The 25,295-nt window shown below is 47.9% G+C and overlaps 1 protein-coding gene across 3 annotated transcripts in view; it reads left to right on the top strand.

The window, feature by feature from the left end:
- INPP5F (inositol polyphosphate-5-phosphatase F) overlaps window positions 1-25,295 on the top strand; it is a 261,116-nt gene that overhangs the window by 212,929 nt on the left and 22,892 nt on the right. For all 3 annotated transcript variants that reach the window (XM_075348133.1, XM_075348132.1, XM_075348134.1), the window contains 9 exons: window positions 13,093-13,272; window positions 14,214-14,281; window positions 14,693-14,817; window positions 15,065-15,142; window positions 15,206-15,326; window positions 15,409-15,537; window positions 20,284-20,401; window positions 20,771-20,969; window positions 21,543-21,614. In XM_075348133.1, the coding sequence (XP_075204248.1) occupies window positions 13,093-13,272; window positions 14,214-14,281; window positions 14,693-14,817; window positions 15,065-15,142; window positions 15,206-15,326; window positions 15,409-15,537; window positions 20,284-20,401; window positions 20,771-20,969; window positions 21,543-21,614 (1,090 nt within the window). The remainder of the gene's footprint in view (window positions 1-13,092; window positions 13,273-14,213; window positions 14,282-14,692; window positions 14,818-15,064; window positions 15,143-15,205; window positions 15,327-15,408; window positions 15,538-20,283; window positions 20,402-20,770; window positions 20,970-21,542; window positions 21,615-25,295) is intronic.

Raw genomic sequence — 25,295 nt, 5'->3', positions numbered from 1 at the left:
ACCTAAACCCCATAGAGAATCTATGAGAGACACCAGAGCCGACAATGCAGACGAGCTGAAGGCTGCTATCAAACCAACCTGGGCTTCCATAACACCTCAGCAGTGCCACAGGCTGATCACCTCCATGCCACATTGCCGCATTGATGGAGGAATTCATGCAAAAAGAGCCCCGGCGGACAGCCGGGGGGCGGGGCGATGTAGCCGACCAGAGAGGACGCATGGGAAGAGAGCTCCTGTAATCCTGATCTTATCCTGGCCATTTACACCCGGTTACCTGACCTGCTGCTGTGACAGGAGACACCATCTGGAGGCTTGCGATTCCCACTGTGGAGCAGCAGCCATCTTCCCTACAGCCTGCATTTTCACAGTGAGCATCAGAGCGTGACTCCGGAGAGCAGTGAGGAGTGACAGATTTATGGCCAGAGGTGAAAACCAGGGCGAGAGGTGAGCACAGGAAGTTAATCCCTTAGCTGTGTAACTGGCAGTCAGTGAGCAGCAGCCCATTAAGGGGCCAGCGGCTGTGTAGGAGACTTTAACCCATAGAGTGCTGGAGGGTCTGGACTGTGTGCCTTGAAAAACAGGCCCTGCAGATTCTTCCTGACACATAAAAACAAATAAGTGGCACATATTGAAGTCCCCACGCTGCGCAGGCCTGCATCATCCTGATAAATACACCCTGAGTGCTGTGCTGCCCTGGGACTCCCTTCATTCTTATTATCCACCATATAAGTGGCTGTTTTCCGGCTCTCTGGACATGGTGAGGAAGTGGAGACAGACATATTACTAAATATACATTATAAAGGCACAGATTGAGACGCACAGGGGCACGATAAGAGAGGGGTGCAGAATCAGCAAATCCCCAGTGTATCAATATGAGTCCCCCTAAACAAAGTGGAGCTATTGATAAACTTAAGAAGTTCGCAAGGGGTGGTCAGGCAGATGCCCCTAAAGCCAAGATAAATACCACCCCAAAAGGTCAGGCACTATTGGATGACGGGTCAGAGGATCAAGATGATTTAACCCTGAGGCAGGTGTATGAACAGCTTCTACAAGCAATTTCTACAAGCAACAGCTCCCTCACAGGGAAGATTGAGGAGGTACATTCAGAGGTGGGCCTCCTACGTCAGGACATGCAATCCCTGAGGGCCCGAAAAGCGAAAGACGAGATGCGAGTGTCTGAACTGGAGGATCAAACTGTAACACTCAAAACAAAAATTACCACGATGGCCGGATCGGCAAATGCATGGCGCCAGAAAGCAGACGATCTGGAGAACCGCATGTGTCGAAACAATATATGAATCATAGGACTGCCAGAGCGCTCGGAAGGTCAGCATCCGGAACAATTCCTGGAAGAGTGGCTGAAATCTAATCTCGGAGATGAGTTCTCCTCGACATTTGCGGTGGAGAGGGCGCACAGAGTTCCAACGAGGCCTCCTATTCCAGGCGCTCCACCACGTCCCTTTTTAGCAAGGATACTCAACTGCAGAGATAGAGACACAGCACTCTGTCTGGCCCGACAGAAGAGCCCACTCAAGTTCAATAATGCTGCGCTCTCGATCTTTCCAGACTTTTCGGTGGACCTCCAGAAACAGAGGGCCCACTTCATGGAGGTGAAGAAGAAATTAAGGGAGCGGAACATCATCTACTCTATGCTGTACCCTGCCCGGCTCCGCATAGTGCATGAAGGGTCGTCTCTGTTTTTTACTACACCTGGAAACCACTGATGCTGTAGATGAAAAAGATTTCCTTTATTTCATAATTCTACGCGTTTCAGAGACATCTCCGTCTCCTTCCTCAGGAAAATAAATCATATTACAAAAAAGGGGCAACAGAGCCTATATAAAGGAAGACCAGTAGCCACATATGCATTTGAAAAGTGAACAGAATGCATATGTGGCTACTGGTCTTCCTTTATATAGGCTCTGTTGCCCCTTTTTTGTAATATGATTTATTTTCCTGAGGAAGGAGACGGAGATGTCTCTGAAACGCGTAGAATTATGAAATAAAGGAAATCTTTTTCATCTACAGCATCAGTGGTTTTTAGCGCGGCATTTAAACCGGTTTTCTCTTTACCTGACCTATATTTTATATACTGCATTCCGGGGCCGCTGCTAAACCACAAAAAGGCACTCACATGCGATCATAAGGAGTTGTGACTTGCACAACCCTACCAGGTGAGTGTACCTCTTTCTGTCTCTCTACCCTCATACCGGGTAAGACCCTATTGCGCTTTTTCCCCCTACAGCTCTACAAGTTTTACTACACCTGCTGAGGCTGAGGACTGGCTACAGGTACACCCGAAACCTAAGGGGCAGAAGCAATGAGATTACTTTCCTAGGTGACATATTCTGTGCCCCCTGGCGACCCTCTTCTTCCATGGTTGCTTGAAGCCCCCTTTGGAGACAGATGGGACTTCCCCGTGCCTCGAGTAATGGAGGAATTGGCCAGGAATTGGTTCTTGTGAAATGGGAGCCCTATCTTGTGCACCCTTATACCACCTATACCAGGACACTGTATTCAGTGGTGGTATCCCCATTGATGTTTGAAATGTTTTACAGGACTTATCGGAAAGGTCCTGAAGTTCGATATTGGTTCTTTATGTTTACAGCTGCAATTGCATTAACTTTATTTCTTTGCAGGGACAGGCTGATTACTGTTGGAGGGTTAACCACACTTAATTGCAGGGCAGAATGCGTCTTATACCTGGGATCTTGGTTCTATAAAAAGATCCATGTGATATTGGGTCAGAGCTGATATTTATGACCTGGAATATCAGAGGCCTTAAATCGCCCAAAAAAACGTATTAAGGTATTCTCCCAAATTAAGCAAGTCAAGGCCCAACTGGTGGTGCTGGTAGAGACTCACCTCACACGGGACACAGCCAGACTAGTAAACAAACCGTGGGTACAATGGTCGGCACATGCGTTCCACACCAGCTACTCCAGGGGTGTCTCTCTATTGGTCCATAGACATATCCGTTGGGAAGTGAAGGTGGTGAGGCGTGACCCGGAGGGGCGATTTGTGTTTATATATGCGTCTATAGACTCTAGAGATTATGTGCTGTTATGTGTATTTGTGACCTTTGGTGACTCCGGCATCCTAATACCCGAGAATATACATGTCATTCTTCTACTAGACGCATGCTGTCCCGACTGGATTATATTTTTGGGTCGAGCAATATCGCAACCTGGGTGGATGACGTGGTACATGGGGTCAGGGGCATATCAGCCCAGTGATTCTTACTATGAAGACTAACCAAGGTGTTGGTAAACCTTTTTGGAGGTTAAACCCTTTTTGGCTGAAACTAATAGAACAAAGTGATAGAACTCTGACCCAAATAGAGAATTTCCTGGAAGCCCACCCTAAACCCTGGAATATTAACTTGGTGTGGGACACTCTTAAAACCTACCTTAGAGGTGTTTGTCTTCAACCATAACATATCTTAAAAGAGTGACTAAAACTGAGGATGATATAGTAGAGGGGAGACTTAGGGACTCAGAGGCAATATATATATCGTCCCCAACCGATGGAAATAGGGCGGCCTGGATGCAATCATATAGGTTATATATGCAGCACTCTGAGACCAAGTCCAAACGCAAATTGTTCTTTACCCGACAATCATATTTTGAGCTTGGAAATCAATCCAGTAAATTATTGGCATATATGGTTAGGCAACACAACACTTCAAATACAATATTGGGTATACGGAGGATGGATGGCTCAATAGCTACATCCCCTGAAGATATTTTAGAGTGCTTTTGTGAATACTATAAAACCCTATACACTTTTAGAAATCCTCATGGAGTTCTGAGTTGCGTGACATATTTGTCGGATTTGGAGTTTCCCACTTTGAGTGGATCACAACGGGAGTCTCTGGAGGCGGACATCACACTGGATGAAGGGATTACTGCCATCTCGGATATGGCTAGGGGGAAATCTCCGGGTCCAGATGGCCTTCCCATAGAATTCTATAATAAATATTGTGACGTATTGGCCCCGATTCTTTTAGAGGTCTTCTCACATTTTTCAGCCGGTGACTCTCTACCTGCCTCCTTGTACGAAGCACATATAGTCGTGCTGAGGAAGGAGGGTAAAGACCCACTAGACTGCGGTTCATACCGTCCTATATCCCTAGTTAATGTGGATTACAAGATCTTTACCAAAATACTGGCGTCCAGGCTTAATTCAGTCATATTGCGTATAGTTCACCCAGATCAAACCGGATTTATGCCTGGGAAAAACACCTCTATAAATATAAGATGGGTCCAGTCCATAGTGCAATATAGCACACTGGTCCAGGAGAACGAGTGGGCCTTGGCCTCGCTGGATGCGGTCAAGGCATTTGACTCTGTAGAATGGCCATTTTTATTTGCCTGCCTCCAGAGATTCGCTTTTGGGCCTAAATTCAGTAACTGGATTCATATGTTGTATAGGTCCCCGACAGCCAGGATACTAGTCAATGGTGCTATGTCTACACCCTTCTCATTGAATCGGAGCACAAGACAGGGATGCCCTCTGTCTCCAGCATTGTTTGCACTAGTTATTGAAGCTTTGGCAATTAGAATCCGCTCTCATCCACAGATCACTGGAATCACTATAGCCGATCGCACAGATCAAATAGGATTGTATGCGGATGACATGGTTGTCTTCTTAGATCGAGTGCGAGAGACTCTACCGGTGGTTATAGACACTATAGATAAATTTGGGGAGTTTTCGGGACTACGCATCAACTGGGATAAGTCGGCTTTGATGCCATTAATGCATGGGTCTAGAATTTCAATGGAGGGTAGGTCACCTCTGCAAGTGGTAAGTAGCTTTAAATACCTGGGAATACACATACAGAAAGACCATACACTAGACCTGCAGACGAGTATAACCCCACTTCTGGAGCACGTTACACTTAAATATAACTTGTGGAGCAAGCTACCCCTGTCAGTGGTTGGCAGAATAAATTTAATCAAAATGATATTACTTCCAAAGCTTAGTTATACACTACAACATAGTGCAGTATCAGTACCCAAATCCTTCTTCTCAATGGTAAACTCGCTTACTACCTCTTTCATATGGGGGAAATCCAGACTCAAACTTTGGTTATCCATTTTACAGAGATCCAAAAGACTGGGAGGGATGGCTTTACCGGAGTTCTTCCTCTACTACCTCGCGGGACAGCTTAGGGCACTAGAGACTTGGATGCCTGGATGTCAGCTGCCAAACTCTGAGAGTCACTTGGCACACGCGGCTGGGACTGATTATTTAGTAGGTTTTCTGGAATCAGAAGGACTGAGAACACCACGGCAATTACCCCTCCTCAGGTTGGCAAGATTAGTCTGGCGACAAGCCAAGAGGGTGGTACACTTCGAAGGGGTGGTTGGGGAACTCCCATTATGGGGGAATAGCCACTTCCATACTCTGAGAGATCACCCCTCGGCGCAATTCTGGGCCACTCACAGCGTCAGTGCATTAGGTGATCTTTTTGTCCCAGGAACCACAACCTTCAAGTCCTTTGACCAAGTCCAGATTGAATATAATGTTCCAAGATCACAGTTTTTTAGATACCTGCAGATTCGCACAGCGATTCAATCCCACATACAGAAAATTGGAGTGAGGAAATTGATATCATCACTTCCTATGATAGGTATTCTAAAATCACAAGGACCTCGAGGCCTCATCTCAGCTATATATATACTTACCTCTTGTCGGGAATCTCTAATTCCCTCTCTACAGGGAGAGGAATGGGAAGAGATATTGGAATCTCTGACTGCGGTATTCCCGTCAGTTAATAATAAGTTGATTCAATGCTATATTGTCCACCAGGCATACCTTACTCCAACTCGATTATTTAGTATGGGCCGTTCTCGTACATCGGAGTGCCCGAGGTGTCATCTCTCAGGGGCAAATTTCATACATATGATTTGGAGCTGTCCCAATATATCTTCGTACTGGCGGGCAGTGACATCTCTGCTGACATCGATTGTGTCGATTCCTGTCTTGTGTGACCCTTTGATATGCCTGTTTGGGGGGTGGAGTCCTGGGATCATTACATGACAATATTCCTCAGAGAGGCATTGTTTCTGGCTAGGAAATTAATAGCTCTGAGGTGGATGGGAGATTCGGATCCAACTGTGCGGTCCTGGGTTAAACTAGTCAATGCAACCATAGTCTATGAGCGGGTGGTATATTATAATAGGGGGTGCCCAGGAAAATGTAACAAAATCTGGGGTTTGTGGAATTCTTCTCCAGACACACTTGTGGAGGTTTGAGGGAGATTATGTGGATAATGGTGGTTCCCGTTAGATGTTGGGATAGGAAACACTGTCCAATGGTATATTGAGGTATAATAATGCAATGTTTCTGTTGTTGTTCTTTCTTTCTTCCTTTTTCTATTCCTCTTTCTATCTTGTTTTCAAAATATGGTCATGCTGATAGAGCTGTTCTTATGCTCAATATAAAATGAGATATATATGCAAATGATAAGAAGTATGGATAATAACATTGTTCTATCGTAAGTGCTAAAGATATTATGGACTTTATATAACTTCATTGTTATATTCAAATATTACTATCTATATACTGAGCTATATATATATACAGTGCCTACAAGTAGTATTCAACCCCCTGCAGATTTAGCAGGTTTACACATTCGGAATTAACTTGGCATTGTGACATTTGGACTGTAGATCAGCCTGGAAGTGTGAAATGCACTGCAGCAAAAAAGAATGTTTTTTCTTTTTTTTTTTTTTTTAAATTGTGAAAAGTTTATTCAGAGGGTCATTTATTATTCAACCCCTCAAACCACCAGAATTCTGTTTGGTTCCCCTAAAGTATTAAGAAGTATTTCAGGCACGAAGAACAATGAGCTTCACATGTTTGGATTAATTATCTCTTTTTCCAGCCTTTTCTGACTAATTAAGACCTTCCCCAAACTTGTCAACAGCACTCATACTTGGTCAACATGGGAAAGACAAAGGAGCATTCCAAGGCCCTCAGAGACAAGATCGTGGAGGGTCACAAGGCTGGCAAGGGGTACAAAACCCTTTCCAAGTAGTTGGGCCTACCTGTCTCCACTGTTGGGAGCATCATCCGGAAGTGGAAGGCTTATGGAACTACTGTTAGCCTTCCACGGCCTGGACAGCCTTTGAAAGTTTCCTCCCGTGCCGAGGCCAGGCTTGTCCGAAGAGTCAAGGCTAACCCAAGGACAACAAGGAAGGAGCTCCGGGAAGATCTCATGGCAGTGGGGACATTGGTTTCAGTCAATACCATAAGTAACATACTCCACCGCAATGGTCTCCGTTCCAGACGAGCCCGTAAGGTACCTTTACTGTCAAAGCGTCATGTCAAGGCTCGTCTACAGTTTGCTTATGATCACTTGGAGGACTCTGAGACAGACTGGTTCAAGGTTCTCTGGTCTGATGAGACCAAGATCGAGATCTTTGGTGCCAACCACACACGTGACGTTTGGAGACTGGATGGCACTGCATACGACCCCAAGAATACCATCCCTACAGTCAAGCATGGTGGTGGCAGCATGATGCTGTGGGGCTGTTTCTCAGCCATGGGGCCTGGCCATCTGGTCCGCATCCATGGGAAGATGGATAGCATGGCCTACCTGGAGATTTTGGCCAAGAACCTCCGCTCCTCCATCAAGGATCTTAAGATGGGTCGTCATTTCATCTTCCAACAAGACAACGACCCAAAGCACACAGCCAAGAAAATCAAGGCCTGGTTCAAGAGGGAAAAAATCAAGGTCTTCCAGTGGCCTAGTCAGTCTCCTGACCTTAACCCAATTGAAAACTTGTGGAAGGAGCTCAAGATTAAAGTCCACATGAGACACCCAAAGAACCTAGATAACTTGGAGAAGATCTGCATGGAGGAGTGGGCCAAGATAACTCCAGAGACCTGTGCCGGCTTGATCAGGTCTTATAAAAGACGATTATTAGCTGTAATTGCAAACAAGGTGTTATTCCACAAAATATTAAACCTAGGGGTTGAATAATAATTGACCCACACTTTTATGTTGAAAATTTATTAAAATTTAACTGAGCAACATAACTTGTTGGTTTGTGAGATTTATGCATCTGTTTATAAATCCTGCTCTTGTTTGAAGTTTGCAGGCTCTAACTTATTTGCATCTTAGCAAGCCTGATAAATCTGCAGGGGGTTGAATACTACTTGTAGGCACTGTATATGGCAAATGTCAGTTGTACCATGTTTGAAATTGTTAATAAAACGAAGTTAAAAAAAAGAGCCCCGGCCAAGTATTGAGGCATTTACTGTACAGACTTTTCAGTAGGAGCCAACATTTCTGAGTGTAACAGAATAGAAGAAGTTTAGGACCACCAAAACTCTTCCTAGACCTGGCCGTGCAGCCAAACTGAGCAATCGTGGGAGAAGAGCCTTGGTGAGAGAGGTAAAGAAGGATCCCAAGATCACTGTTGCTGGACTCCAGAGATGCAGTAGGGAGATGGGAGAAAGTTCCACAAAGTCACCTATCGCTCACCAGCCTCCACCAGTCGGGCCTTTATGGCAGCGTGACCTTTATGGCAGAGTGGCCCGATGTAAGCCTCTCCTCAGTCAAAGACATATGAAAGCCGCATAGATTTTGCAAAAAAACAGATTAAGGTCTTCCAGACTTTGAGAAATAAGATTCTTTGGTCTGATGAGACGAAGATAGAATTATCACCAGAAAGTTCTAAGTGGTATGTGTGGAGAAAACCAGGCACTGCTAATCACCTGAACAATCCCCACAGTGAGACATGGTGGGGGCAGCATCATGTTTTGGGAGCAGGGACAGGACGACTGGTTACAATTGAAGGAAATATGAATGCAGTCAAGTACAGAGATCCTAGAAGAAAACCTCTTCCAGAGTGCTCTGAACCTCAGACTTGGCCGTAGGTTCACCATCCAACAAAAAAATTACCCTAAGCACACAGCTAAAGTAACAAAGGAGTGGCTTCAGAACAACTCTGTGACCATTAGGCTGGGGCCACACAGGGCACTACTGCGATGCTCGCATGAGACTCGGCTCGCGCTGGCAGCACAGCAGGAGCCGAGTGTCATACGAGTGTGCCTGCATCTGAGCTCTGATCATGTGAGCAGACCTCAGCTGCGGGGGGCGGGCCGGCACAGAGGAGGGGACGGAGGGATTTCTCTCCCTCTCTCCTCCGTAGTCTGCTATTGCCATTCTCGCACTGCACTGGCAGTACACCAGTGTACCGCGAGTGCAGTGTGATTTTTCTCTCGCCCCTTTCACTTGAATGGGTGCGAGAGAAAGAGTCTCACCTTACAATTGCAGCATGCTGCGATTGTTTTCTCTGTCCGATTAGGGCTGAGAAAATGATCGCTCATGTATGCTGACACAAAGGCTAGAATTGGTCCAAGGGGAATGCGATGTTTTATCACACTCCACTCGCACCGATATTCTCGCCGTGTGGCTTAGGCCTTACTGACCGGCCCAGCCACAGCCCGGACCTAAACCCAATTGAGCATATCCGGAGAGACCTGAAAATGGCATCCACCAACGTTCACCATCCAACCTGACGGAACTGGAGAGGATCTGCAAGGAAGAATGGCCGAGGATCCCCAAATCCAGGATCCCAAGAAGACTCCTGGCTGTACTAGCTCAAAAGAGAGGGGGCCTCTACTCAATACTGAGCAAAGGGGCTGAATACTTATTGCCATGTAATATTTCAGTTTTTCTCGTTTAATAAATTTGCAAACATTTCTACATTTCTGGGGTGGTTTTTTCTGTCAAGATGGGGGGTGGAGGGCAGAGTGTACATTACTGAGAAAAAAAGAACTTTTTTGAATTTACCAGATTGCAGCAACGAAACAAAGAGTGAAAAATAAGAATTTAAAGGAGCCCGAATACCGTATTTTTCGGACTATAAGACGCACTTTTTCCCTCCAAATTTGGGAGGAAAGTGTGGGGTGCGTCTTATAGTCCGAATGTCAAAGTGGGGTACCTGCGAGGTAGGGATGTGTGGGGAGTCAGCGCTATGCAGTGGGATCACAGGAGGCAGGGAGGGTCGCTGCTGCAGGAAGCCAGCGGCTGGAGAAACCACGTGTGCCCGCTGCTTAAAGTAAAGGAATATTCATTAGCTGCTCCCCGCCCACCTCTCTCTGCAATCAGTAACTAGAAGCAGGTATGAGGAGCAGCAAATCAATACTTGATTAATGTAAACAGCAGACACACGTGGGTGCTCCAGCCGCTGGCTTCCTGCAGAGGCTGGGGAGACTGTGTGTCCGCTGTTTAGCAGGCAGGAGCAGGGTGCCGCTGCAGTCATGTCTGGCCCGGAGGAAGTGCAGGTCACTGCAGTGTCCGGGCCAGAGCACAGCATACCATCACAGCACAGCCCGCAGCCTCTGTGCTGAGGGCTCACATTGCTTTCACTTTGCTCCTGCCTCTGCACTAGAAGCAAAGTCTCCCGTAACAGCAGGACCTGCAGTGATGTAATGAAGAGGCGGGGCCAGAACAGCACAGAACAGCACAGTGCCCTGCCTCCTCATTACATCACTGCAGGTCCTCAAGATATGGGAGACTTTGCTTCAAGTGCCAGGACCAAACTGAAGCATGGTGAGCATCACATCTGTAAAAGTAAGGCAATACAATAGTATATAAAGGCATTACTGTACACCTGGATGGGGTTGGATCACATATATATTCACACACACACACACACGCACACTATATAACCCTATATATATATATATATATATATATATATATATATATATCTATATATATATATATATATGATAGATATAGATATATATCACACATATAATGATGGGGAACATACATATTCCACGATGGGGGTCATATATACCTGGAGGGTACCCAGAATGGGGGATATTATTACCTCCATAACACTGTCAGCAGTAAAAGAACAGTGTGTCGACCACATTTTTTTACTTTAATTTTTTTTCTATTTTTTCCTCCTCTAAAACAAGGGTGCGTCTTATAGTCCGAAAAATACGGTACTTTCCGTACCCACTGTAGATCCCTCTGTGTGTAATGACTCTATATAATATTAAATAAACACGTGAGATAGATCCCTCTGTGTAATGACTCTATATAATATATGCTCTATAAAATATATCCTCCTCCTTCTGCCCCTCTTCCACCCACCACCTCCTCCTCTGTCTCTTTCTGCCCGTCTTCCACCCCCTCCTCTTCCTCCTTCTGCCCGTCTTCCACCCCCCACCTCTTCCTCCTTCTGCCTCCCATTTCACCCTCTCCTCCTCATTCTGCCACTCTTCCAACCCCTCCTTCTGCTCCTCTTCCACCCCCTCCTCCTCTTCCTCCTTCTGCCTCTCTACCACCCCCTTCCTCCTCTTTCTCCTTCTGCCCATCTTCAACCCCTCCTCCTCCCTCTGCCCTTCTGCTACCACCCTCCTCCTCCCCCTCTTCCACCCTCTCCACCTCCTTCTGCCCCTCTTTCACCCCCTCCACCTCCTTCTTGTTCTGCCCCTCTTCCACCCCTTCACCTCCTTCTTGTTTTGCCCCTCTTCCACCCCCTCTTCCTCCTTCTGTCTCTCTTCCACCCACCCACCTTTTACCTTCAGCCCACTTCCACAACTCTGTGGGATGACATCTCTGGAGCTTCAGCCCATGCCGGTGATCCTGCCCCTTTTCCACCACCCTCCACCTCCTGCCCCTCTTCCAACCCCCCTCTTGCCCCTCTTCCACCTCCCACCACTTCCTCCTTCTGCCCCTCTTCCATCCCCTCCTCCTCCTTCTGCCCCTCTTCAATCCCCTCCTCCTCCTTCTGCCCCTCTTTCACCCCCTACCTCCTCCTCCTTCTGCCCCTCCACCTCCTTCTGCCCCACCTCCACCTCCTTCTGCCTCACCTCCACCTCCTTCTGCACCTCTTTCACCCCCTTCATCTCCTTCTCTCTTCCACTCCCTCCTCCACCTCCTTCTGCCCCCCTCCACCTCCTTCTGTCTCTCTTCCACCCCCTCCTCCACCTCCTTCTGCCCCTCTTTCACCCCTCCACCTGCTTCTGCCCCTCGTCCACCTCTCACCTCCTCCACCCCTCCTCTTCCTCCTTATGCCCCTCTTCCACCACCCTCCTCCTTCTGTCTCAATTCCACCGCCTCCTCCTGTCTCTCATCCCCCCCACCTCCTCCTTCTGACCCTCTTTCACCCCCTCCTCCTTCTGCCCCTCTTCCACCCCTCCACCTCCTTCTGCCCCTCTTTCACCCCCTACCTCCTCCTTCTGCCCCTCCTCCACCTCCTTCTGCCCCTCCTCCACCTCCTTCTGCCCCACCTCCACCTCCTTCTGCACCTCTTTCACCCCTTCACCTCCTTCTGCCCCTCTTTCACCCCCTCCACCCCCTTCTCTCTTCCACTCCCTCCTCCACCTCCTTCTGCCCCCCTCCACCTCCTTCTATCTCTCTTCCACCCCCTCCTCCACCTCCTTCTGTCTCTCTTCCACCCCCTCCTCCACCTCCTTCTGCCCCTCTTTCACCCCTCCACCTGCTTCTGCCCCTCGTCCACCTCCCACCTCCTCCACCCCTCCTCTTCCTCCTTATGCCCCTCTTCCACCACCCTCCTCCTCCTGTCTCTCATCCCCCCCACCTTCTCCTTCTGACCCTTTTTCACCCCCTCCTCCTTCTGCCCCTTTTCCACCCTTCCACCTCCTTCTGCCCCTCTTTCACCCCCTATCTCCTCCTCCTCGTTTTGCCCCTTTTTCACCCCCTGCTTCTCTTCCATGTTCTTTCCCTCTTCCACCCCCTCCACGACCTCCTCCTTCTGCCCCTCTTCCACCCCCACACCTCCTCCTCCTTCTGCCCCTCTCTCACCCCCTACCTCCTCCTCCACCACCTCCTCCTACCCTTCTACCCCTTCTCCACGCCCACCTGCACCTCTTTCACCCACTCCACCTCTTGATCGTTCTACCGCCCTTCCACCTCCCTCCTCCTTCTCTCTCTCTTCCACATCAGTATCTCCTTTAGAAAATGTGCGATGTGTTAAATACCTCAGTCACCCGCCGTATATGCACAGAGGCTCTGCGGGGGCAGCAGGATGGCAGTATATTGCCGGTAGAGGAGCTGTCACTCACATTGGATTACACTGGATATTTTCTCAGGAATGCGATATAAACGCCGCGGGGTCGATAAGAATGGAAACGTCGCAAACTACGTTGAAACGGAACAGTTCATCCATGTTCACAACCACACGCTATCCTTTGTGCAGACGCGCGGCTCTGTTCCTGTATTCTGGAGCCAGGCCGGATATCGCTACAACCCCCGACCACGCCTGGACAAAGGTAAGTGTGCGGGGGTGGGAGAAAAGCGCCAATAATCTCAGGCACTGCCACAGGGTGTGATATGGTTTATACACGGACCACAGCCCCGTACATCACACACAACCCCCACCATGGTCTATACACCTTCAAACACGCACAAATTTTTGTCTAGCTGCAAGGGGCTTGGTAGCTGAGATTTGGGGTGCTGTTGTTTTCTGATGGGCCCAGGTTTTCTCTAGTAGCTTAGTTTTGGGGTGCTGCTCCTCTGATGGTCCCCAGTTTTTTCTGTTTGGTAGCATAGTTTGGGGCGCGCTCTCCTCTGATGATCCCCAGTTTTCTGGTGTTTGGAGGCTGAGATTTGGGGTGCTGCTCTTCTCTAATGGTGTCCAGTGTTCTCTGTTTGGTAGCTTGTTTTTTTTAGTGCTGCTCTCCATCTCTGATGGTCTCCCGTTTTCTGTTGTCTGATATTTGGGGTGCTACTCTCCTGTGATGGCGCTACTTTTCTGGGATTTGGAGGCTGAGATTTTGGCTGTTGCTAACCTCTGATGGTCCCCAGTTTTCTGGGATTTGGAGGATGAGATTTGGGGTGCTCTTGTCCTCTGATGGTCCCTAGTGTTCTCTGTTTGGTAGCTTTGTTTTTGGGGTGCTGCTCTCCTGATGGGGCCCCAGTTTTCTGGTGCTTGGAGGCTGAGATTTGGGTGCTGCTCACGTCTGATGGTCCCCCGTTTTCTGTTGTTTGGAGTCTGATATTTGGGGTGCCGGTGGCCCCAATTTTCCTGTGTTTGCAGGCTGAGATATCGAGCTCTGCTCTCCTCTGATGGCCCCAGTTTTCTGGTGTTTGGAGGCTGAGATTTGAGTTGCTGCTCTCCTCTAATGGTGCCCAGTTCTCTGGTGTTTAGAGGCTGAGATTTGGGGTGCTGCTCCTCTTGGTCTCGCGCTGATCACTGGTCTTTCTGTTGCAGGGGAAGTTGAGACTAATATGTACTTCTGCTCACACTTCAATAAGGAGCTGGAGATCTACAAGAAGCAGGTGGGTGCGTGATGGTGATAGCTGCGGGTGCGTGGTGGGCATGGCTGCGGGTGCGTGGTGGGCATGGCTGCGGGTGCGTGGTGGACATGGCTGCGGGTGCGTGGTGGGGATGGCTGTGGATGCGTGGTGGGGATGGCTGCGGGTGCGTGGGGGGGATGGCTGCGGGTGCGTGGGCGTGATGGCTGCGGGTGCGTGGGGGTGATGGCTGCGGGTGCGTGGTGAGGGTGATGGCTGCGGGTGCGTGGTGGGGGTGATGGCTGCGGATGCGTGGTGGGGGTGATGGCTGCGGGTGCGTGGTGGGGGTGATGGCTGCGGGTGCGTGGTGGGGGTGATGGCTGCGGGTGCGTGGTGGGGGTGATGGCTGCGGGCGTTTGCCGGAGCTCATCATATCTGCTCTTCCTCACCCTGCAGGTTCTCATTAACCTGGTGGACCAGACTGGCCGTGAAAAGGTGATTGGAGATGCCTACATGAAGCAAGTCCTGATGTTCAACTGCTCCAATCTGACTTATGTGACCTTTGACTTTCACGAGCATTGGTAAAGAACCTGCTGAGTTCCCATTGCCTAGAAATCCCTGCACAGCGCCCCCTGCGGTCCACAAAGTCACGGCTGACGTCCTGGGCCATCTGCCCATGTTGGCCTTTGGGCCTGCTGACATCTTTGTGTCTTCCTGGCATTGATTCTGTAATGGGGTCACTGGTCCTTCCATCTTTGGGTTTTCACCCTTGGGGCTCTCGCCGGACGCCACTGATTTAGTCTCTTTGCATGTCTCCATATCTGGCAGTCGAGGGATGAAGTTTGAGAATGTGCAGACTCTGACAGACGCCATCAGTGACATCATCATGGAGATGAAGTGGTGCTGGTGAGTAGCGGCACAATGGCGGGAGGGGGATGCCGCTGTCTGCTTATTCTGGGCTCTTTGTAGGGTGGACCAAGCCGGCGTCATCTGCAAGCAAGAAGGGATCTTCAGAGTAAACTGCATGGACTGCTTGGACCGAACCAATGTAGTTCAAGCCGCCATTGCCCGAGTGGTAATGGAGCAGCAGGTGAGACCCTCTGTCATGAGCTCCATGAAGCGGACAGGTCCTAGAAGGAGGGAAGGGCTGACGCTTCTGATATTTATTTCAGCTTAAGAAACTCGGTGTCCTGCCACCAGAACAGCCGCTGCCGGTGAAATGCTACCGATTGTATCAGATGATGTGGGCAAATAATGGGGATGCCATCAGCAGACAGTACGCCGGGACAGCAGCATTAAAGGTACAGCGCTGCCATTCACTCCCACTGAGACCTGCCCAGCTGACACCATGTTATGAGAACAATAGAAAAAGATAATGGGGATTATCCTCTGTGTATAGATATAATGTTGGTTATCCTCTGTGTATAAATATAATGCGGGTTATCCTCTGTGTATAGACATAACGCGGGCTATCCTCTATGTATAGATATAATGCTGGTTATGGTTATCCTCTGTGTATAGCTATAATGCTGGTTATCCCCTGTGAATAGATATAATGCGGGTTATCCTCTGTGTATAGATATAATGCGGGTTATCCTCTGTGTATAGATATAATGCGGGTTATCCTCTGTGTATAGATATAATGCGGGTTATCCTCTGTGTATAGATATAATGCTGGTTACCCTCTGTGTATAGATATAATGCTGGTTATCCTCTGTGTATAGATATAATGCGGGTTATCCTCTGTGTATAGATATAATGCGGGTTATCCTCTGTGTATAGATATAATGCGGGTTATCCTCTGTGTATAGATATAATGCTGGTTATCCACTGTGTATAGATGTAATGCTGGTTATCCACTGTGTATAGATATAATGCTGGTTATCCTCTGTGTATAGATATAATGCTGGTTATCCTCTGTGTATAGATATAATGCTGGTTATCCTCTGTGTATAGATATAATGCTGGCTATCCTCTGTGTATAGATATAATGCGGGTTATCCTCTGTGTATAGATATAATGCTGGTTACCCTCTGTGTATAGATATAATGCTGGTTATCCACTGTGTATAGATATAATGCTGGTTATCCTCTGTGTATAGATATAATGCTGCTTATCCTCTGTGTATAGATATAATGCGGGTTCTCCTCTGTGTATAGATATAATGCGGGTTATCCTCTGTGTATAGATATAATGCGGGTTATCCTCTTTGTATAGATATAATGCGGGTTATCCTCTGTGTATAGATATAATGCTGGTTATCCTTTGTGTATAGATATAATGCTGGTTATCCACTGTTTTTAGATATAATGCGGGTTCTCCTCTGTGTATAGATATAATGCTGGTTACCCTCTGTGTATAGATATAATGCGGGTTATCCTCTGTGTATAGATATAATGCGGGTTATCCTCTGTGTATAGATATAATGCGGGTTATCCTCTTTGTATAGATATAATGCGGGTTATCCTCTGTGTATAGATATAATGCTGGTTATCCTTTGTGTATAGATATAATGCTGGTTATCCACTGTTTTTAGATATAATGCGGGTTCTCCTCTGTGTATAGATATAATGCTGGTTACCCTCTGTGTATAGATATAATGCGGGTTATCCTCTGTGTATAGATATAATGCGGGTTATCCTCTGTGTATAGATATAATGCGGGTTATCCTCTGTGTATAGATATAATGCGGGTTATCCTCTGTGTATAGATATAATGCTGGTTATCCTCTGTGTATAGATATAATGCTGGTTATCCTCTGTGTATAGATATAATGCTGGTTATCCACTGTGTATAGATATAACGCGGGTTATCCTCTGTGTATAGATATAACGCGGGTTATCCTCTGTGTATAGATATAACGCGGGTTATCCTCTGTGTATAGATATAATGCGGGTTATCCTCTGTGTATAGATATAATGCGGGTTATCCTCTGTGTATAGATCTACAGTTAGGTCCAGAAATCTTTGGCCAGTGACACAATTTTGGCGAGTTGGGCTCTGCATGCCACCACATTGGATTTGAAATGAAACCTCTACAACAGAATTCAAGTGCAGATTGTAACGTTTAATTTGAAGGTTTGAACAAAAATATCTGATAGAAATTGTAGGAATTGTCACATTTCTTTACAAACACTCCACATTTTAGGAGGTCAAAGGTAATTGGACAAATAAACCAAACCCAAACAAAATATTTTTATTTTCAATATTTTGTTGCGAATCCTTTGGAGGCAATCACTGCCTTAAGTCTGGAACCCATGGACATCACCAAACGCTGGGTTTCCTCCTTCTTAATGCTTTGCCAGGCCTTTACAGCCGCAGCCTTCAGGTCTTGCTTGTTTGTGGGTCTTTCCGTCTTAAGTCTGGATTTGAGCAAGTGAAATGCATGCTCAATTGGGTTAAGATCTGGTGATTGACTTGGCCATTGCAGAATGTTCCACTTTTTTGCACTCATGAACTCCTGGGTAGCTTTGGCTGTATGCTTGGGGTCATTGTCCATCTGTACTATGAAGCGCCGTCCGATCAACTTTGCGGCATTTGGCTGAATCTGGGCTGAAAGTATATCCCGGTACACTTCAGAATTCATCCGGCTACTCTTGTCTGCTGTTATGTCATCAATAAACACAAGTGACCCAGTGCCATTGAAAGCCATGCATGCCCATGCCATCACGTTGCCTCCACCATGTTTTACAGAGGATGTGGTGTGCCTTGGATCATGTGCCGTTCCCTTTCTTCTCCACACTTTTTTCTTCCCATCATTCTGGTACAGGTTGATCTTGGTCTCATCTGTCCATAGAATACTTTTCCAGAACTGAGCTGGCTTCATGAGGTGTTTTTCAGCAAATGTAACTCTGGCCTGTCTATTTTTGGAATTGATGAATGGTTTTCATCTAGATGTGAACCCTTTGTATTTACTTTCATGGAGTCTTCTCTTTACTGTTGACTTAGAGACAGATACACCTACTTCACTGAGAGTGTTCTGGACTTCAGTGGATGTTGTGAACGGGTTCTTCTTCACCAAAGAAAGTATGCGGCGATCATCCACCACTGTTGTCATCCGTGGACGCCCAGGCCTTTTTGAGTTGCCAAGCTCACCAGTCAATTCCTTTTTTCTCAGAATGTACCCGACTGTTGATCCACTGTTGATCCACTACTCCAAGCATGTTTGCTATCTCTCTGATGGATTTTTTCTTTTTTTTCAGCCTCAGGATGTTCTGTTTCACCTCAATTGAGAGTTCCTTAGACCGCATGTTGTCTGGTCACAGCAACAGCTTCCAAATGCAAAACCACACACCTGTAATCAACCCCAGACCTTTTAACTACTTCATTAATTACAGGTTAACGAGGGAGACGCTTTCAGAGTTAATTGCAGCCCTTAGAGTCCCTTGTCCAATTACTTTTGGTCCCTTGAAAAAGAGGAGGCTATGCATTACAGAGCTATGATTCCTAAACCCTTTCTCCGATTTGGATGTGAAAACTCTCATATTGCAGCTGGGAGTGTGCACTTTCAGCCCATATTATATATATAATTGTATTTCTGAACATGTTTTTGTAAACAGCTAAAATAACAAAACTTGTGTCACTGTCCAAATATTTCTGGACCTAACTGTACATGTATATTACCCCTCTATAGATCACTTGTAAGGCCACATCTGGAATATGGGATCCAGTTTTGGGCTCCACATTTTATAAAGGACATTCAGAAGTTAGTCAGTTCGAAAGCTGGCAACTAGATTATTACAAGGAATGGAGGCCTCTGCTACATTACACGGGACAGAGGCCTCTGCTACATTACACGGGACGGAGGCCTCTGCTACATTACACGGGACAGAGGCCTCTGCTACATTGCACGGGACGGAGGCCTCTGCTACATTACACGGGACGGAGGCCTCTGCTACATTACACGGGACGGAGGCCTCTGCTACATTGCACGGGACGGAGGCCTCTGCTACATTACACGGGACGGAGGCCTCTGCTACCTTACACGGGACGGAGGCCTCTGCTACCTTACACGGGACGGAGGCCTCTGCTACATTACACGGGACGGAGGCCTCTGCTACATTACACGGGACGGAGGCCTCTGCTACATTACACGGGACGGAGGCCTCTGCTACATTACACGGGACGGAGGCCTCTGCTACATTACACGGGACGGAGGCCTCTGCTACATTGCACGGGACGGAGGCCTCTGCTACATTGCACGGGACGGAGGCCTCTGCTACATTACACGGGACGGAGGCCTCTGCTACATTACACGGGACGGAGGCCTCTGCTACATTACACGGGACGGAGGCCTCTGCTACATTACACGGGACGGAGGCCTCTGCTACATTACACGGGACGGAGGCCTCTGCTACATTGCACGGGACGGAGGCCTCTGCTACATTGCACGGGACGGAGGCCTCTGCTACATTGCACGGGACGGAGGCCTCTGCTACATTACACGGGACGGAGGCCTCTGCTGCATTACACGGGACGGAGGCCTCTGCTGCATTACACGAGACGGAGGCCTCTGCTATATTACACGGGACGGAGGCCTCTCCTATATTACACGGGACGGAGGCCTCTCCTATATTACACGGGACGGAGGCCTCTCCTATATTACACGAGACTAAGGTGTCGCTATGTTGAGAGGTTGGAAGTTGGGATTATTTAGATCAGAAAAGAGACTACAAAGGAAGGGCTCATGATTTATTCCTTACAAAAACCTAAGGGACCAAGGGACATTCATTATGTGTGGAAGAAAGATGATTGCAGCAGCTTAGAAGGAGAGGGTTCTCTACAGTTAGAGCAGTCAGACTGTGGGATTCTGGCTACAAGCGGTAGTAATGACAACTACTATATGTATTGGAGGCCGGAGGCTTCTCTGAACAAATGTCTTTGTGGGTTACAAATAATGTAGAGACAGAGAAAGTAGAACTGGTGGAGAACGCGATGAACTCGGGCTTTCTTACAACCTATATAACTATGTTACCAGTATCGGAAACTCTCCTGGTTTTCACGAATCGGAGATGATTTCTGCCCGTCTCATGCCCTCTCTCCACTTAGGGGGACTTCACAAGAACCGGTGAGAGAAAGCTGGCCGGGGTGATGAAAGATGGCGTCAACTCTGCAAACCGTTACTACATTAACCGCTTCAAGGACGCGTATCGTCAGGCGGTGATTGGTGAGGCCCTGCGTCATGCATATTCAGGTTTTATTACACAATTTCCAGATAAGAAAGTGTTAATTTACTTTGTCACCTATAGAACCTGGCACTTTAGGGACATGTGGGGATAGAGCGAGAACAGACCTTGTCCATGGGGGCAACATAGGAGTTTCTATCCAGATTTCTCATCCTTGGATCTTCTCATTTTGTGTGTATAAAATGTCAGACTGGTATCGCCCCCAATGTCATGGTGAGGTTACGGAGCTGAGGCAACTCAATGGTGGGCTTTTATTTGGGGTCCATGGTTGCGTCACGGAGCTGCGAGGCCTCTCCCAGGAAGGTTGTGTCGTAGAGCAATAACCAGAGCTGAAATCTCTTTTCTTACAGATCTTATGCAGGGCATCCCGGTGACCGAAGATCTTTATTCCATCTTCACAAAAGAGAAGGAGCACGAAGCATTAGAGCGGCAGAGTCAGAGGAACCACCAGGAGCTGATCAGTCAGCTCCTCCAGAACTACATGCAGATGCTGCTGCCAGACAACGAAAAGTTCCACGGAGGATGGGCGCTCATAGATTGTGATCCCAGGTGTCTTCTGATCTGACCATTAACAGAACACCAGGCCAGACATCTGTTATCTTACACAGTATTGCCTCCACCCTTTGGGGGGACTGGATGGGTAGTTATTATGCCCCACCCATCTTTAGACCCGTTCTTTTAGGGCACTGGGTGGGGATCTATTTAGACTCGCCCATTTAGGCACTGGTTGGGAATTTGTTTGGACCCATCTTTTTAGGGCACTGGGTAGGGGATGTTTGGACTGGCCCTTTTAGGGCACTGGGTGGGGGATGTTTGGACTTGCCCTTTTAGCGCACTGGGTGGGGGATGTTTGGACTTGCCCTTTTAGGGCACTGGGTGGGGATGCTTGGACCCGCTCTTTTAGGGCACTGGATGGAAATCTGTTTGGACCCACCTTTTTAGGGCACTGGGTGAGGGATGTTAGGACATGCCCTTTTACGACAGTGGGTGGAGATCTGTTTGGACTCATCCTTTTAGTGGACTGGGTGGGAGATGTTTGGACTTGCCCTTTTAGGGCACTGGTTGAGGCTCTGTTTTGACCCACCTTTTTTTAGTAACACATTGCGTCTTACTCTTTCTTAGTCTCATTGATGCAACTCATAAAGATGTTGACGTCCTGCTCCTGCTGTCCAACTGCGCCTATTATGTGGCTTAGTAAGTGTCCCCATCTGGCATCTATACTGGTCTCATATATTGTCCATCTCTGTCCTATCTCCTGCTTTAGCTGTTTGTACCCGCCTCCTGCATTGAGTCCTTGCTGCTGACAGTTCATTGCCACTTGTTTCCTATATTATAAAGTCTTATTGCTAAATAAACTGTGGGAAGAAAGGCGCAAATAGGGTCTTATCCGGTATACAAATGGAAAGTAAATGTGCAATAGGAGCACTCACCTGATGGGGTTGTGCCAGTCACAACCCCTTTAGCGGCATAAAACAAACGTGGAAGGCAGCAGTCCCGCGGAAACAGAGTGATTTCAAATGATGGGAGAGAAGCAGGTTAGAAACCGCGCCAAACCACAGGAATCAGGATGAAAAACAGTAAATCTCTTTTCTTTATTTTCACAGGTCTACGCGTTTCAGGGACATATCCGTCCCCTTCCTCAGGACAAATGTAGAGAACACTATTTACTGTTTTTCATCCTGATTCCTGTGGTTTGGCGCGGTTTCTAACCTGCTTCTCTCCCATCATTTGAAAGTCTTATTGCTGACAGTCCGTCAGTGTCTGCCCCTTGGGTTATGAATCCTTGCTGCTGACAGTCCGTCTGTCTCCAACTTCTGGGTGACTGATATTTACTGCTTACAGTCCGTCTGTACCCATCTCCTGGGTGACTGATATTTACTGCTGACAGTCCGTCTGTACCCATCTCCTGGGTGACTGATATTTATTGCTGACAGTCCGTCTGTGCCCATCTCCTGAGTGACTGATATTTACTGCTGACAGTCCGTCTGTACCCATCTCCTGGGTGACTGATATTTATTGCTGACAGTCCGTCTGTGCCCATCTCCTGGGTGACTGATATTTACTGCTGACAGTCCGTCTGTACCCATCTCCTGGGTGACTGATATTTACTGCTGACAGTCCGTCTGTGCCCATCTCCTGGGTGACTGATATTTACTGCTGACAGTCCGTCTGTGCCCATCTCCTGGGTGACTGATATTTACTGCTGACAGTCCGTCTGTACCCATCTCCTGGGTTACTGATATTTACTGCTGACAGTCCGTCTGTACCCATCTCCTGGGTGACTGATATTTATTGCTGACAGTCCGTCTGTACCCATCTCCTGGGTGACTGATATTTACTGCTGACAGTCCGTCTGTACCGATCTCCTGGGTGACTGATATTTACTGCTGACAGTCCGTCTGTACCCATCTCCTGGGTGACTGATATTTACTGCTGACAGTCCGTCTGTACCCATCTCCTGGGTGACTGATATTTATTGCTTACAGTCTGTCTGTGCCCATCTCCTGGGTGACTGATATTTACTGCTGGCAGTCCGTCTGTACCCATCTCCTGGGTGACTGATATTTACTGCTGACAGTCCGTCTGTACCCATCTCCTGGGTGACTGATATTTATTGCTTACAGTCCGTCTGTGCCCATCTCCTGGGTGACTGATATTTACTGCTGGCAGTCCGTCTGTGCCCACTGTGGAGACACGGGGCTCAGTGGGCGCTCTCGTCCACTAAAACCCGCCGCCTTAAGAAAGACAGCGTGGCTCAGGGCTTATCCCAACTGAACGCCGGCCTCCTTAGCCGTGGGCGTAACACTACTCAGACAACACAGGGTGAGGGAACCACAATAATTAGACTTTATTGGATCCCCAAACAATTAACAGCACATAACACATAATCAGCAAAACACACAAATGTAACAGGCAACAGAGTCTCACCCTTCCGCTGGCTCACCAGGGATTAGAATGTCCATGCCTCACAGGTTCCAAGCTGTCTGAGGTCTGCAAAGTCTGTAACAGGTGACTGAACTGTCCCAACCTGCGTGTCCTCCTTAGGTAGTCCTGGTTTGATGTTACAATCCTGGCAGCCGGAGTCGAAATCCCTAGGCTGTGGATATGGTCTCCAACCGGATCCGGAGTCCCTAGATTGAAGCCATAAGATGTCCTGATCCTCCAGTCAGCTCTAAAGAGCTTAGACTGAGTCCATCAACCATCAACAACCCCTGGTGGCTTAAAGAAGTCCTTTTTATAGCCACAACCTTCCACTTGGGTACACTGTGTCCTCATCGATTGGTTGGACAAGATTGCTTCTCCCATTGGAGGAATTTCAAGCTGCATGGACAATGTTCATTTAAATGATATGGGTAGAAAGCCTGAGGGTGTACATGTAAACTGGGAGTCACCGTCTAGACAATGGCTACTAAGGTAATTACATTATCAATACACAACTACAATACAATGGTTACTGGAAATGTCTGGAGAACAATATGTTTGGCTTCCAGTGGCCAACACAATTACATTGAGTCAACAAGAGTCTTGTAAAAACAATGAGGGACTTCTCCCCCGTCTATAGACAATCTATCCTGCTGTCTGGCTGGATTTTAAGAAACTTTAACCCATGTCGTCACATTCCTCCCCCTTCTTAATATTAGCCAGACATGATAGGCTTCCGATCATCCTTCTCCTCTTGTCGGGAAAGCCCATCCGCATTTCCATGGTTCTTGCCTTGTTTATGGGAGATGGAAAAATTGTAAGATTGTAATGCCAGACTCCACCTGAGCAAGCGTCCGTTGTCCCCGGCAGTGCGATTTAGCCAACTCAATGGATTGTGGTCAGTGAGGACTGTGAACTCATTGCCATAGAGGTAGGGCTGCAATTTTTTTAGGGCCCAGACTATGGCCAGGCATTCTTTTTCTATGGTGGCATAAGCCCTCTCTCGGTCCAACAGTTTCCGGGAGAGGTAAGCTATCGGATGTTCCTCACCGTTGTCCCCCACTTGGCTAAGTACAGCTCCTAGTCCTGTGTCCGATGCGTCTGTTTGGACAATGAATCTGCGACGGAAGTCAGGAGCAGTCAAGACTGGGCTTTGGGCTAGCCGGTCTTTCAATTGGAGGAACGCAGTTTCACATTCTGGGGTCCAGATAAGGTTACGGGCATATCTTTTGGTTGTGAGGTCAGTGAGCGGTTTTGCTTTGGTACTGTTATTGGGGATAAACTTTCGATAGTAGTTTGCGGTTCCTAGAAATGCACGGACCTGTTTTTGATTGACCGGGTGTGGCCACTGGATAATGGCTTCTACTTTTGCAGGTTCGGGACGAATGCACCCACTTCCCACCCGATGTCCCAGGTATAGCACTTCGGCCATCCCCATTTGGCATTTGTCAGGTCGGATGGTGAGCTGGGCTTTGGCTACCCTCTGCAGCACCTGGGACACATGCTGAAGATGCTCTTCCCAAGTGTCGCTGAAGATAGCGATGTCATCCAAATAGGCCTGGGCATGCCCCTGACATCCCTCTAGTAAATGGTCTACCATCCTCTGGAAGGTGGCTGGGGCGTTTTTCATCCCAAAAGGCATGCTGGTAAACTCAAAGAGGCCAAAAGGGGTTATGAAGGCCGATTTCTCTTGACCGTCTTTTGTGAGTGGGATCTGCCAGTATCCCTTGCTCAAATCGAGGGTAGATATAAACCGAGACCCCCCTAACCTATCTAGTAGTTCATCCACCCGGGGCATGGGGTAAGCATCTGTAATCGTGACCTCATTGAGCCGTCTATAGTCCACACAGAAACGAGTACTCTTGTCCTTTTTTGGCACCAATACCACACTGGCAGCCCATGGGCTATGGGAGGGGACTATGACTCCCATATTTAACATGTCATCCACCTCGG

The sequence above is a fragment of the Anomaloglossus baeobatrachus genome, chromosome 5 (assembly GCF_048569485.1).
Source record: "Anomaloglossus baeobatrachus isolate aAnoBae1 chromosome 5, aAnoBae1.hap1, whole genome shotgun sequence".
NCBI classification, from domain to species: Eukaryota; Metazoa; Chordata; class Amphibia; order Anura; family Aromobatidae; genus Anomaloglossus; species Anomaloglossus baeobatrachus.
Note: the sequence above shows the minus strand (reverse complement) of the source record. Positions and strands in the feature narration are given on the sequence as shown.